The 13,199-nt window shown below is 41.8% G+C and overlaps 1 protein-coding gene across 4 annotated transcripts in view; it reads right to left on the bottom strand.

Moving 5' to 3' along the window:
* Nucleotides 1–13,199, bottom strand: part of HSD11B1 (hydroxysteroid 11-beta dehydrogenase 1) — a 64,160-nt gene that overhangs the window by 13,493 nt on the left and 37,468 nt on the right. For all 4 annotated transcript variants that reach the window (XM_059412978.1, XM_059412981.1, XM_059412977.1 and 1 more), the window contains 3 exons: nt 12,923–13,053; nt 12,099–12,210; nt 11,782–11,967 (listed from right to left, as the gene is read on the bottom strand). In XM_059412978.1, the coding sequence (XP_059268961.1) occupies nt 11,782–11,967; nt 12,099–12,210; nt 12,923–13,053 (429 nt within the window). The remainder of the gene's footprint in view (nt 1–11,781; nt 11,968–12,098; nt 12,211–12,922; nt 13,054–13,199) is intronic.

Genomic DNA, 13,199 nt, shown 5'->3' on the forward strand with positions numbered 1-13,199 from the left:
GGAGGGGAGCTGGCCTGGGGCCACCTGCTCAGGGATAGTGGGGTGGACTGGGCCGAGAGGGATGGGCTGATCAAAGTCTTTGGGCTGACGAAGAAGCCAAAAAGAGCGAACTGCAGGAAACATTAGCACATCTCCTGCAGGGAAGCTCCAAGGAACCCGCCAAAAGGCCCCACAAAATCCACTGTCATACCTCTTCCAAGTCACTAGATCCCTAGGATGGAGATTTTTTTTTTTTTTAAATAACTTCAAACTTAGAGTTGCAAGAAGAGTACAAAGGACCTCTCCCTTCCCCTTCCTGAACCATTTGGGAGTAAATTGCTGTAATTGAGGTAATTGCCGACCCAAAGGCCCACGGCCCCTGAATATGTTAGTGTGCATTTCCTACACAGAGGGACATTCTGGGACTTAACCACAATGCAACTATCAAAATGTGGCAAGTAATTTATTGGTTTCCTAGACCTGCTGTAACAAATTACTACAAGCTGGCTGACTTAAGACAACAGAGGTTTATTCTTTCACAGTTCTGGAGACCAGAAGTCTGGAATCAGGGTGTTGGCAGGGCTGCATGCCCTTCAGAGGTTCTAAGGGAGAGAGGATCCTCCCTTGATTTTTCTAGCTTCTAGTGTCTGTCAGCATTCCTCATGGCTTATCACTCCAGACTCTGCCTCTCTTTTCACACAGCTCTCTCCTTCTGGCCATGTCTTCTCATCTATCTCTTATAAGGACACTTGCCATTGGATTTAGAGCCCAAACCAGGTCATCCAGGATGATCTTATCTCAAAATCCTTAACTTAATTACAACTGCAATGACCCTTTTTTCAAATAACATCACATATATAGGTTCAGGACCTTAGGACATGGATGTATCTTTTTGAGGGTCACCATTCAACGTACTACAATATTTTGTAGGGTGGTACTTAAAATTAAAAAAAACTTATTAACCAGTGTTAAGTGTACAGTCCAGTGGTATTGAGTACATTCATATTGTTGTGCCAATCATTACCAGCATCCATCTCCAGAGCTCTTTTCATCTTGCAACACTGAAACTGTGTGTATCCATTAAGAATAATTCCCCATACCCCTCTCCTCCTAGCCCCTGGCAACCACTCTCCACTTTCTATCTTTATCATTTTGACTGTTCTAAGCATCTAAGTGTAATTATATAGTATTTGCCTTTTTGTGACTAGTTTATTTCACTTAACATAATGTCCTCAAGGTTCATCCACTTTGTAGCATATATCAGAATTTCCTTTCTTTTTAAGATGAATTGAATGTCTTCCTTTCTCTTTCTCTTTCTTTTCTTTTCTCTTTTCTTCTTTCTTTCTTTCTTTCTCTCTCTCTCTCCCTCTCTCTCTCTCTCTCTCTTTCTTTCTTTCTTTTCTTCCCTTCCCTTTCCTTTTTAAAAGATTTGTTTATCGTGGAAACTCTGTTGTTAAGCGTCTGCCTTTGGCTCGGGTCATGATCCCAGGGTCCTTCTCTGTCTCCCACTCCCCCTGCTTCTGTTCCCTCTCTCACTGTCTCTCTCTGTGTATTTGACCCAGAGAGAAAGTACGAGCAGGCGGAGCAGCAGGCAGAGGGAGAGAAAGAAGCAGGCTGTCTGCTCAGCAAGGAGCCTGACAGGGGACTCGATTCCAGGACCCTGAGATCAGGACCCAAGCTGAAGGCAGATGCCCAACTGACTGAGTGACCCAGGTGCCCCTGAACTGTACGTATGTACTACATTTTGCTTATCTATTCATCTGTTGATGGACCCTTGGGTTGCTTCCATGATTTAGCTATTGTGAATAATGTTCTATAAACACAAGTGTACAAGTATCTTTTGGGGTGTACTTTCAGTTCTTTTGAATATATGCAAAGGAGTATAATTTCTAGATCATATGGTAATTCTATTTTTAATTTTTAATTTTTTGAGGATCCTCGATACTAGTTTCCATGGTGTTTGCACCATTCAACATTCCCACCAACAGTGTACAAATGTTCCAATTTCTCTACATCCTCCCCAGATCTTGTTGCTTCCTGTTTTTGCTTTTATTTTGTTTTGTTTTGTTTTTATTTTTGATAAGGACCACCCCAACAGTTGTTAGGTGGTATCTCATGTGGTTGGATCTACATTTCTCTGATAATTAGTGATGTTGAGCATCTTTTCATATACAGTTGTTTATTCAGGTCCTTTTTTCATTTTTGAATATTGTTTTTCTCTTGTTGAGTAGGGTGGCACTTTAAGACTAGGTAAATGCCGTGTTTCTTATTAAACTTTCACCCTCCAGTTTTGGCATCCATTGATGTTTTCTGGCTGAATTATTATTAATTTTTTTGAATTATTGCTACTTATTTCTAATTTCATCACTCCTCCTCTATTTCTCATTTAGCTTTCCACTATATGGAAATGCCTTCTCCACTCCCCACTTGTTTGTGTATTTATTTATCTCATTATGGAATTTAGTGCATCTTATGGGCTATAATCTGTTATTGTCATTATTTATTTGAACATCCCAATGGTTACAGGTTTGGCTTGTGGGAGCCTTTTAAAAGTTTCTGTGTCCTAGTAACATGTCCCTATATTCTTTGGGTAGTTTTTTAATTGCTGGCACAAGAATTTCAGGTTCATCTTAAACCTTTCCTGGCACTGCCCTGGAATCAACCATTTCTCCAAGAATACTTGGCTTCTTTTAGTGGAGAATGATATTTAGAAACCACGATCTGGACACTCAGTGTGCTCCCAGGTCCTCTCAGTAGGCAGAGCAAGGGAATTATATGCATGCATATATAGACATACAAATCTGTATTTCCATATCTATTCATGGATTTTAAGAACGATTGTTTCATAGACATCTCCAGGACCAGTCCAATATCATAGGGTTCATTCGAATTTGTTACACTGACAGCAAGATCCATTTTCCTTAGTATGTATTACTTCTTTGATGAATGCGCCTTGTATGTCATTATTCTGTAGTTATTTCTGAGCCCTCTGTGTGGATGCCCTCCTCATCCTCCCTGGACTCTGGCACTTCCTACCAGGGCTCATGGGTGACCTCTATACTCGATGTTGGGCTGCCCTTAGCAGCACCCATTGCAAAGTCCCCATTGCCTCTCTTAGTTCTAATGTTCCAGGTGCCACACAGACACCCTGCTTGGCCCACCTGAACTCTGAAAGTCCTCACAAGGCTACCATTGCTGTCTCTTTTATGGACGCCCTCTTCATCTCATCTCAGTGTTGCTATTCCAAGTCAGGCTGCCACTGCCGCTCCCTGACATAGACCTGTCTGATCCTGCCCAAGTTGGACAACGTGGGCTGGCAGAAGCAGTCTTTAAGGAAGATTACCCAAAGCCTGTGCAAATGACTCAGACAGGTCAACCATCTTCCACCCTGCTTCTTTCCTAACTCTGTCCTCCCCGTGGCCTCACTGATTAAACTTGAGTCAATGGTTGTGCCTCCAGGCTGGTAAAGTCACGAATAACTTCTGGGATTGACTTAAAAAATTCAGGTGAGCCAATCGGACGCCTCTTCTTTTGGGAGGGGGGCGGGAATTGGAGTTGGAGATCGAGTGACCAGGAGGTTTGGCCATGGGGCAGAAGTTCAAAGCATATGGAGAGCTGATAGGCTGAGAAAGGGGCCGTGGCAGCCAGGTTGAAGCAGGTGGCAAATGAAGCAGAGCCTAATGGAGAAAAGAGAAAGGGGAGCAGGTGTGCTGAGAAAAGCCGGTATGGTAGAGACATGCTATCTCTGGGAGATCTTGGCCTGGCCTTCTTTCCAGGCAGCGTGTCTGCTACAATTGCCATAAGGTCAGTGGTCTCCCCAGGGATGGGCTGAGACAGGTGTATGTCCAGCGTGGGCCAGGGATCCGGCACCCCTTCAAAATAATATTCTTTAAATATTGTTAACATTTAATGTTACTTACTTTTTAAATGCTAGAAATAAAGGATTTATTATATGCACTTATCACATGGGAGTTCCTGAACCAGACAGTTTTGTTGGAAAATAGCAAATAATTTAAAACCCATATAATAAAATGGACTACGCGTTAACTGGATCCTGAACTTTCAGTCGACTGTGATGGCTGACTTGAGGCACACGTGAGTGGGCTGTTTTCAGTGTTGGTAGCTTTGCTTGCAGATTGGTAGACAAGCTGAAAAAAAAAATCCTCCAATAAATGTTTTCCTGTGTACATCTGTGACTGGATTGGTGGTTCTATCTTGAGAGATTCTCAACATTATGTCTGCTGAGTGAAATGACGGAAGAACTTCTGAGGCTACTGATACATTTTGCCAAATTGTTTTAGACAACATGAACAATGAGGGACTAGACTTTTAAAGATCAGTGATGGAAACCACTTAAAAATAGTTTTTAAAAAATCATACTCTTCCCTACCAGGAGTATATGAGAGTGACCAGTAGCTCCACAGCTACTCTGTGGAGGGAACAAAGTTCTCGGCAATTGACAATTTTGTAGGCAAACAAACAAACAAAACAACAAAAATCAACCCTCCACTCCCACCATGGCATTTAGTGGTTTGAATTTGATAATGCAGTAGTTTTAAGTTACTTGAATTTGCTTATTTACTTGTGAAATGGAGCACAATCTCTAATCTACCCTCGCCCCAAATCAGCCATCATGGGAGGAGAAATATTTTGGTTCCAGTTACCATATAGGAACCCAATCCCTTACTTTTTGTTTAAAAAAAAAAATTATTCTGATTTTTCTAATTATCCTAAAGCTCATTGTGCAAGAAACAGTTCTGAAGTCTGTAAAATGAAAGATGAAAGCCCTATCTTTTTTTTTCTTTAAAGATTTTTTTTTAAATTTATTTGACAGAGAGACAGAGCACGAGTCGAGACAGAGGGAGAGGAAAAGGACGAAGCAGGCTCCCCGCTGAGCAGGGAGCCTGATGTGGGGCTCTATCTCAGGACTCCAGGATCATGACCCGAGCCAAAGGCAGATCCTTCACTGATGGGGAACCATCATGCACTCAAAAAACCCCTTTAAACACAGTTGGGCTCATACTATATATAGTGTTCTTTAAATTACTTTTCCTTCAAACACTGTTTTTATAGTTAGTATGTATAAAAATTTACATAGTATTTCACCGCAATTTAGAAACCTGTCACTAGTGGTGAATATTCAGATTGCTTTCAGTTTTCAAATAACAATAAACAATGTAACGATCATTTACACTGAAGTAGGGGGCTCTGCAGTGATGTCCCTAGCCTTGCTTTCCTTGCTCCCTGCCAGAGCCCTGGCACTGTGTGTGGCTCAGAGTGGAGCTGCAGTTCATATCTTTTGAATAAATGAGTGAAAGTATTTTGCGAACACTTTTGCAAATGTGTGTAGAATAAATTTCTCAGATGTAAAGTTGTGCTCTCTCTCCCCAGACCTGTCTTATCCTGAAATATCTTAAGTGGACTTCTACTTACTGAAATCAATACTTATTTCAGCAGGAATTCTCCTTGGGTCAAACCCAACTGTCTAAAGGTCTATATTCACACCATGTCAACTTCACTTTTCACTTTATTAATTTTATACTTAACTGAGTTTCAAAGATATGCCTTTGTCAACATTTGCGACAAGAAGCTGCATATGAAATCAATTAGGTTATTTATTATTAGAAAAGTTTTGCTAACATCTCGATGGGCAGAGGCATGGCAAAACAATTCACAGAATAGAAAATATAAATATCCTATAAACACATGAAAATGTAATTAATTCACTATTGGCTGGACCTTTATTAAATATCCACTACGTGCCATGTGCTGCTGTAGGAAATAAGATATAATGTAATAAAAAATGAACACCACTGCTCTCAAAGGGACAGGGACCATGTTTCATGTCAAATGAAACTTATCACTACTAAACACCTTTTTCTTTTACCTACAAACTTGTCAATTGCCAAAAATTTTGTGAACTCTGCAAAGTAGTTGTGAGAGGAATACTTGTGTCTATACTTGGGGTGGGAACGGGCCATGATGCTCATATTCATCTAAATTCGTTTTTATTTTTGTATATTTTAAAAGTCTACTCTTTTATTTTTCCTTTCATCTAAAGCGGTTTGGAAAGATGTACCAAAAGCCTTCAAAACGTTTCTATCATTTCATCCAGTAAATCTAGTACTAAGAATTTATTAAGGAAATAAGCATCAGCTCAGCCACATGTTTAAATAGAAGACATTTATTACAGGATTTTTAAAATAGCAAAATATTGGAAGGAACCTAAATGTTTGGCAATAGAAACATAATTGTTTTATATCTCTACCTTTTTTGGAAAGAAATTCTCCAAAATATTGGGATGATTATGGCTGATTTTTACTTTGAGTTTTACACTTTTCTTCTTTTTCCAGATATTCATAGAATGTGTCTGTGTGTGTGTTGATTTTTAAAATTATGGAAACATTTAAGAAAGTTGTTAGGGGCATTGCTCTTTTCATTACTTTCTGCATGTACTTTATGTCTTTCATGAGAAATTTATTTTAGATATTATTTGCTTCCTATAGTACCTCCTTCTTTTGAATATAATCTTATCTATACACTGACCTTCTTCTTTTTCTTTTTGGTAAGAAAATTCAAGAGGCAGGGGCATCTGAGTGGTTTAGTTGGTTTAGCTCAGGTCACGATCCCGGGGTCCTGGGCTGAGTCCTCCCTGCATTGGGCTTCACTGCTCAGCGGGAAGTCTGCTTTGCTTCTCCCGATCCTCTACCCCCTTCCTAACTTGTACTCTCTTTCTCTCTCTCAAATAAATAAAATCTTTTAAAAAAATTTCAAGAGGCAAATCTGAAACTTAAGGACTGCATCTGTGTAGAGTCTGATTTTGGCATTATATTCTTTTCTTAAGATCTAGTTTTCTGTATGTATATTTTCAAGTAGAGTGTATTTGTTCTAAGCCTTCTCAAACTCCTCACACGTAAATGTAAAGACACGATGGTAGAACTCCCCTCTTTTCACCAAGAAATGCACTGGAACAAAAATCAGTAGACTAGCAGGCTTAAGTAGACACGATGACGTAAGCTCTACCCAGCCTTTCAAGGGGAAAAGGTGGACCAATGGTTGTCACGAAGGGCACGATCTTGTTCACAACCTGGACTAAATTGTTAATGTCTTCAGCAAGAAATCATCTTTCCCCCTTGCAGATCTCCACTTGCCCCTTTTGCAGGGCTGGTACAACAATGAACCTGAGGACGAGTCCAACAGGTTCTGTCTCAGTCCTTCGGGTTTGCCTAAACACCACCTCTTGACTTTAGGCTAGCATGGCTCCAGAAACTTTTATGTCCAGGTTGTTGATTCTTCCTTGAATCTTTTCGGCCTTCCTGCAGACACTATAGATGACATATCTGTAAATGTAGGTATCTCATTCCCCCCTATGTTCCCCCAATCTCCTCAAAATAGTCCAAGTCTACAGCACCACCTCCCTCCTGCCCACTTCAATACCTCTATTTGCATGTATAAACACTTCCACTCACCTTGGAAAGTGTGGTTCCTGAAAATTCTTTCTTTCTTTTTTTTAAATTTTTATTTATTTATTTGACAGACAGAGATCACAAGTAGGCAGAGAGGCAGGCAGAGAAAGAGGGCGAAGCAGGTTCCCGCCGAGCAGAGAGCCCGATGTGGGGCTCGATCCCAGAACCCTGAGATCATGACCTGAGCCGAAGGCAGAGACTTAACCCACTGCGCCACCCAGGCGCCCCTGAAAATTATTTCTGAGGTAATTGGATTTAAGGGTAAAGATTCACCTTAGAAAAATATAAAATAATTGGGTGAGGAATAAATCACCCCTTTCTACTCTAGTTCCTAGACCCCTTTGCATCCAAAGCCTTGACCTTGGCCTTCCTCTCCCCACCACACTCCAAGGCATATCCATACTATTTTGAGGCATTGCCTGCCTTTCAGGAAAAAGTGGGTATGCTGAGCTGAAGGCAGGGATGAGATTAACATCTGTATATTCTTGTCTTGATGCAAAACACCATTATGGGTATTCCAAATCCTGTTAGTTGATACATGTAGTTGAGAAACCCGTCTTATTTTTTTCCTCCCTCTTTGTAATGTTGAATTCTTGAAGTAGTTTTAGACCACACAGGCAGCCCTTAACCCTCAAACAGGTTAAGGTCGAACAAGTGACTTCATACATTGGTTTGAGTTTTCCCACAAAAGCCTTGTCTTATGAGGTATTTGCCTCTGCTTAGTCATCTCATAATACGCCTGAAATGCTATGCATCTATGTAAAAAAATATATATATATGAAGCAATGCTGGAAATGAGTAAACCAGAAAAGGAATACATTTGAATAAGACTTTAAAAAGTAAATACAGAAAGTTAATCTTTTCAAAAGAGGATTTACTTGGAAAATAATGAATTAGGTAACCAGAGACACTTAACAGAGCTGGCAAAGAGAGGTCTGAGCATTCAGGGGCCATTGGCAAGGTCCTCTTATTCCTTTAGTTTTCCATTTTGAATATTTAAAGAAACCCAGAATTATATTATGTGCAATTGCACTTCAAAGTATGTCTTACATTTTTCTTGATACAGAAGCATCAATATACCTACACTTAATGCGGGCCTGGTGTGGTTAGCCTTGGTAGAATTTTAAAGCTGATTTTCCAAAATGTATTGGATAAGAGGAAGAGGAAAGGGTCTGGCAAGAATTGACAAGGATTTCATGGGAAGTGAGGTCCCTAGGAGGAGAAGGGGGCAGGAGGACTGCAGGATTGGTCTGTGAGTCCCGAGGGGCCGTAAAGGAGGGGCAGAGCAACAGCCTTAGAAGCTGGATTCTGGCTGTCATGCGTGTGACTGATGTGATGGGCCATCATTAACAGGGTTCACAGAGCCAAGGGATATGAAAAGGCAGTGACCTTTACTTTTTGAAAATTGAACCTAAGTCAAGAAGACCCATTTTGATTAATGGCCGATAAACTTTTTCCAGATGTTTTCAACTGCTCTTTGCCCAATTCAGTGATTTCTTTTCCAGTCACATTGGAGTAGTAGTATCTCCGTCTCCGTTTGCTTCACAAATACCATCTAGGCATTCTCCTTCTGTGCCTTCCCTTGCCCCACTGCGTCCCGCACTGCTGCCGGATGGAAGGGGTTTTGTTTTCATAGCAGACCTCAAATCTGGAGAGATCAAGTCTGGAGTGTGAGTCTATGGCGTGCAGTAGGCCCATGGGGTGGCCTGGAGGCACTCCCGCCTTCTGATCTTATATCAGATATAGATATGCCTTACCTTGGCATGGCTGATGAGGGAGAGAGACACCACTAGTTACTTGTCAACATCGGTATGTTTTGTAGAACTAGAATCCCTGGTTTTCAGTTGGACACAAATCCACTTTGAATAAAGACCACAATGGCAGCCAGCTGTGGTAGAAGACTTTACAGACTTTCAGGTTGTGTCCTTCTCTCTCCTTTTTCTGTAGCTAGAATTCTGATATGCTAATATCAGACCTGGACATACGGGTGAGGATAACGCCCTAGGGATGGCAGCTCTGAGACAGAGAGGTTCCTGGACAACTTTGTGAGACAGAACAACTGTATCAGTCTTAGACTGCTTACTCCAGGCTGTTTTATGAGAGGAAGGATAGATTTTTATTTGTGTAAGCCAGTATAAATGTGAGTGTTTGTTATAGTAGCTCAACTCATGGCCAAACTAGCACGTGGTGGAAAGAGGGGAGACGAATCAATGTAACTGGATATTATATATATGTAAAAACTTGAATAGTAGGTACCCCAAACATGGGTAGATGCGGACTGTAAGGAAATTCCCAGAGGCAGCAATTGTGTCTCGATGCTAAAGCATACATAAAGCTGAGGCTTTAAAGAATGTATTAAAAGTACAGGATTTCTAGGTAATGCAACACCTGGAAATGCACTGGGGATAAAAGACAACCACTTACCGCCATAATTCAATAAATGACTGAATGCATTCCCTGGAAGGAGTGATTAAAAATCCATCCCAATACTCTTTGGCTGACCTTAGGATCAATTTGAGGATTAGCATCCCACATTTGTGGAATTCAGATTTTAAGGAGGAAGGATTAGTGAAATGTGTTTTCTGAATATTTAAAAAAAATATAGCATAGAGCAGAAAAATTCTTCAGTTAGGAAGAGAAAGCAGTGTCTGTACTTTGCAAGTTCACAGACATGTTTCAAAGCAAACAGACTGAACTCTTTGAGCTATACAAACAGCAGATGTGAAGGGTAGTAGTTCAACTAGATTTCCATCTCTGAGTCCACACGCTTTATGAAGCGACTTTTGGTAGGCGTAGAAGATGTGTGGAAGCAGAGGTTATCAGACTTTCATCATGCCTTTGGACTTCTACAGGGATTCTTGTTTCTTCTGAGAACACTAAGACATTGTCTGTGTTATAGAAAGTTCAATTTCTCTAGGCAAAGATGAAGCACACTCTTTGCCTAGAATGGGTATATTATTTAATCAACTTAAATCATTAAAGCCACCTAAACCATGACTGATGTGAGGGTTTTGGCCAATGCCCTCGGATGGATTGGGGATGTGCCCAGCACCCTCCCACTCAGTATGCATCCGGAAGCTCTCCTTCCTTTCAGCCTGGAGAGAGGCTGTGTCTGGGGAGGGGTGCGGAGTCTGTGTTGTCTGGGAAGCGCAGGGATGCATATCAATCCCTCCGTTTGGCGGGTAGCACAGACACACTGCCCTTTTATCCCGTCACTATGCGGGCCTTTCCTGTCCAGGAAATAAAATTCTTTACAACATCGATGGTGTTCTTAGTTACAGTAACAGCTCATAGTAGTTTGTGAAATACTTAAGAATTACAAAGTCTGCAGGTTATTTGTTTTTACATTGCCAGGAACCACATTTAGAGTGCAGATTTTAATCCTGGTATTTGCCACATCCTTCTGACTAATCAACAAGTAGGTGTGGGACTTCTCTCCTGGACTCATGACAGAACAAACTCCCGAAGCTCTAGCTCTTTTGTGGGGATAACGTCTGATACTACCACCATCCAAAGAGTCAATGACCTTTCTTGATCATACAGTGTTCTCTTCATGAATATATCTCTGTACACAATCTCTCCCTACCCTCCTGGTATTTCAATAGCACTCTTAAGGTAATAAGTTCAGATTCTGAAGAACACTCCCAATTTAGGCAGATCTGCTAATACAGTGTATTTGTTTCTGTTCTTCATTTCATTTTGCCTTAGCCTGACCCGCGTACCAGACACATGTATGTTAAAATATTCCACTTCTCAGTTCTACCTTTGTATCAACTAACTTCACCAGCCTATAGCTTTTGGTTATGGCAGAAGCAAAATCCTATCCATCGTGACCAGGTCTCTCTCCCTTAGGATCAAGGTGAGCTGTATCTCCCCCAGTCTCTCTATGTCCCTTTAGACTTCTGTTTGTAGATCACAAGCCACCAAGTTTGTTTGAATTACTGCTCTTTCTCTGTTCTTTCCAGGGACCTTGCAGCCCAACTGCCTTGAACAGCCCCTTATTTCTTATGGTCCCACTTGTTCTTCACAATGTCTCTTTCACTCAGCACACATGCTTCCACTGTATTGACACACTCAAGCCTCATACTCAGATGCCTACTTCCTCATGCCCAGGAGCAAGCCGTGAATCAGCTTTTGCTTAGTGTCACTGGGAAGATTGACCGATCGACTGGTTTATTGATTGATTTTGCACGGTGAACATTTAAAATTCTAGTTTATAGAGTATTACTCCTCTGCATGGAAATGGATAAAACTTCACATTCACTGCAGAGCCCCCAACACCACCACTGGCACGTCTCCCACTCCTGCCTTCCATATGGGTCTCAGCCCCACTCACCAGCCTTCGAGGAGACGACCACAATGCTTCCATTGCTCTGCTTCAGCATGGGCAAAGCAGCAACACTCAGGACCACGTAACTGAGGAAGTTGACTTCCATGCTTCTGCGCACGAGGTGGATATCACCACTAAATAGATTCATAGAAGTGTTGGTGATGTGGTTGAGAATAAGCATGTCTAGTCCCCCTGCAAGAGATGGCTGTGTTGAGAGAAACCATCTGGGGGGGATACCTTTCCTCCCATTCTCCCCCTCCCCAAAGCTCCCTGGTGACCCTGAGAACAGAGTCCAGTAGAGGAGGGAGGAGAAGCGGCCTCACCCATGAGCTTTCCAGCTTGGGCAACAAATTGCTCTGCAAAGGTCATGTTCTCCATGGAGCCAGCAATGTAGTGTGCTGAGGCTGCTCCAAGCTCCAGACAGTGGGATACCACCTGCGGGGACAAAGCAGCAATGGTGTAAGTCTTGGCTGCAGACTTCGGGGGCAATCTCTGAAGTAATGGGGGTTTAAATGGGAAGTTGCTCAGAACCCTGTTTTGGTAAGAATGGAAGGTGCCACCTGACACAATCTTGGCTCTCTGTCGGAAGTATTTCACCGACGGTGTAAGTAAAGAAGTCATCACTGTGCTGGGGTTTAAGTTCATGACATGTGCTTATGAGTTTCTGTGAATAGAGGTATGTGAATCCATTCTTGGTGTGGATGCTAGTCTCTGTGTGAGTAGCCCTAAGTTTGTGAATGTTTCTATCCTTGGGTTTGTAAGTCTGAGCATATGAGAAAGCATGTGTCCGAGAGTCGGAATGGGGATGAGAATATGAATTCATGAGTAGATACTGGAATTTTGGTCTCTGAGCACATATCTATATATCCATGATCCCAGATCTAAATGTGTGTGCATAGGCATGTCTGTGAGAATAGATACATAGATAGGTAGATAGATAGAAAGAGAGAGATAGATGTGTGTGTGTGTGTGTGTGTGTGTGTGTGTGTGTATAGGAATCAAAGCTTAAATGCATTCTCTTTATATTCCTGTGGGTGTTTGAACCTGTGTGTGTGTATGTGTGTGTGTTTGTACCTGTGATGGGTGTGCCAGTTTCTATGTGTTGGCATGTGTATGTGACATGTGTCTGTGGGTGCAGAACCCTCACCTTCGTTAGCGTTTCTTTAGACCTTGCTGTCACCACCACATGGGCTCCCATCTTTGCCAGATGATAGGCCATCTGTTCTCCAATCCCCTTGCTGGCCCCTGTGACAATCACTTTCTTTCCTTGGAGCATCTCTGTGAAACCCAAAAGGAAGTGAGGGCCATACCCAAGCCAGCGGCAGTCTTCCTTCCACTCTGGATGTGGACAACCTTACCTCAATGTCTAAAGATTATGAGCCCAGACCAACTTTTCTCAAACTGCAAAATCAATGAAGGAACAG

This window comes from Mustela nigripes, chromosome 10 (genome assembly GCF_022355385.1).
Source record: "Mustela nigripes isolate SB6536 chromosome 10, MUSNIG.SB6536, whole genome shotgun sequence".
NCBI classification, from domain to species: domain Eukaryota; kingdom Metazoa; phylum Chordata; class Mammalia; order Carnivora; family Mustelidae; genus Mustela; species Mustela nigripes.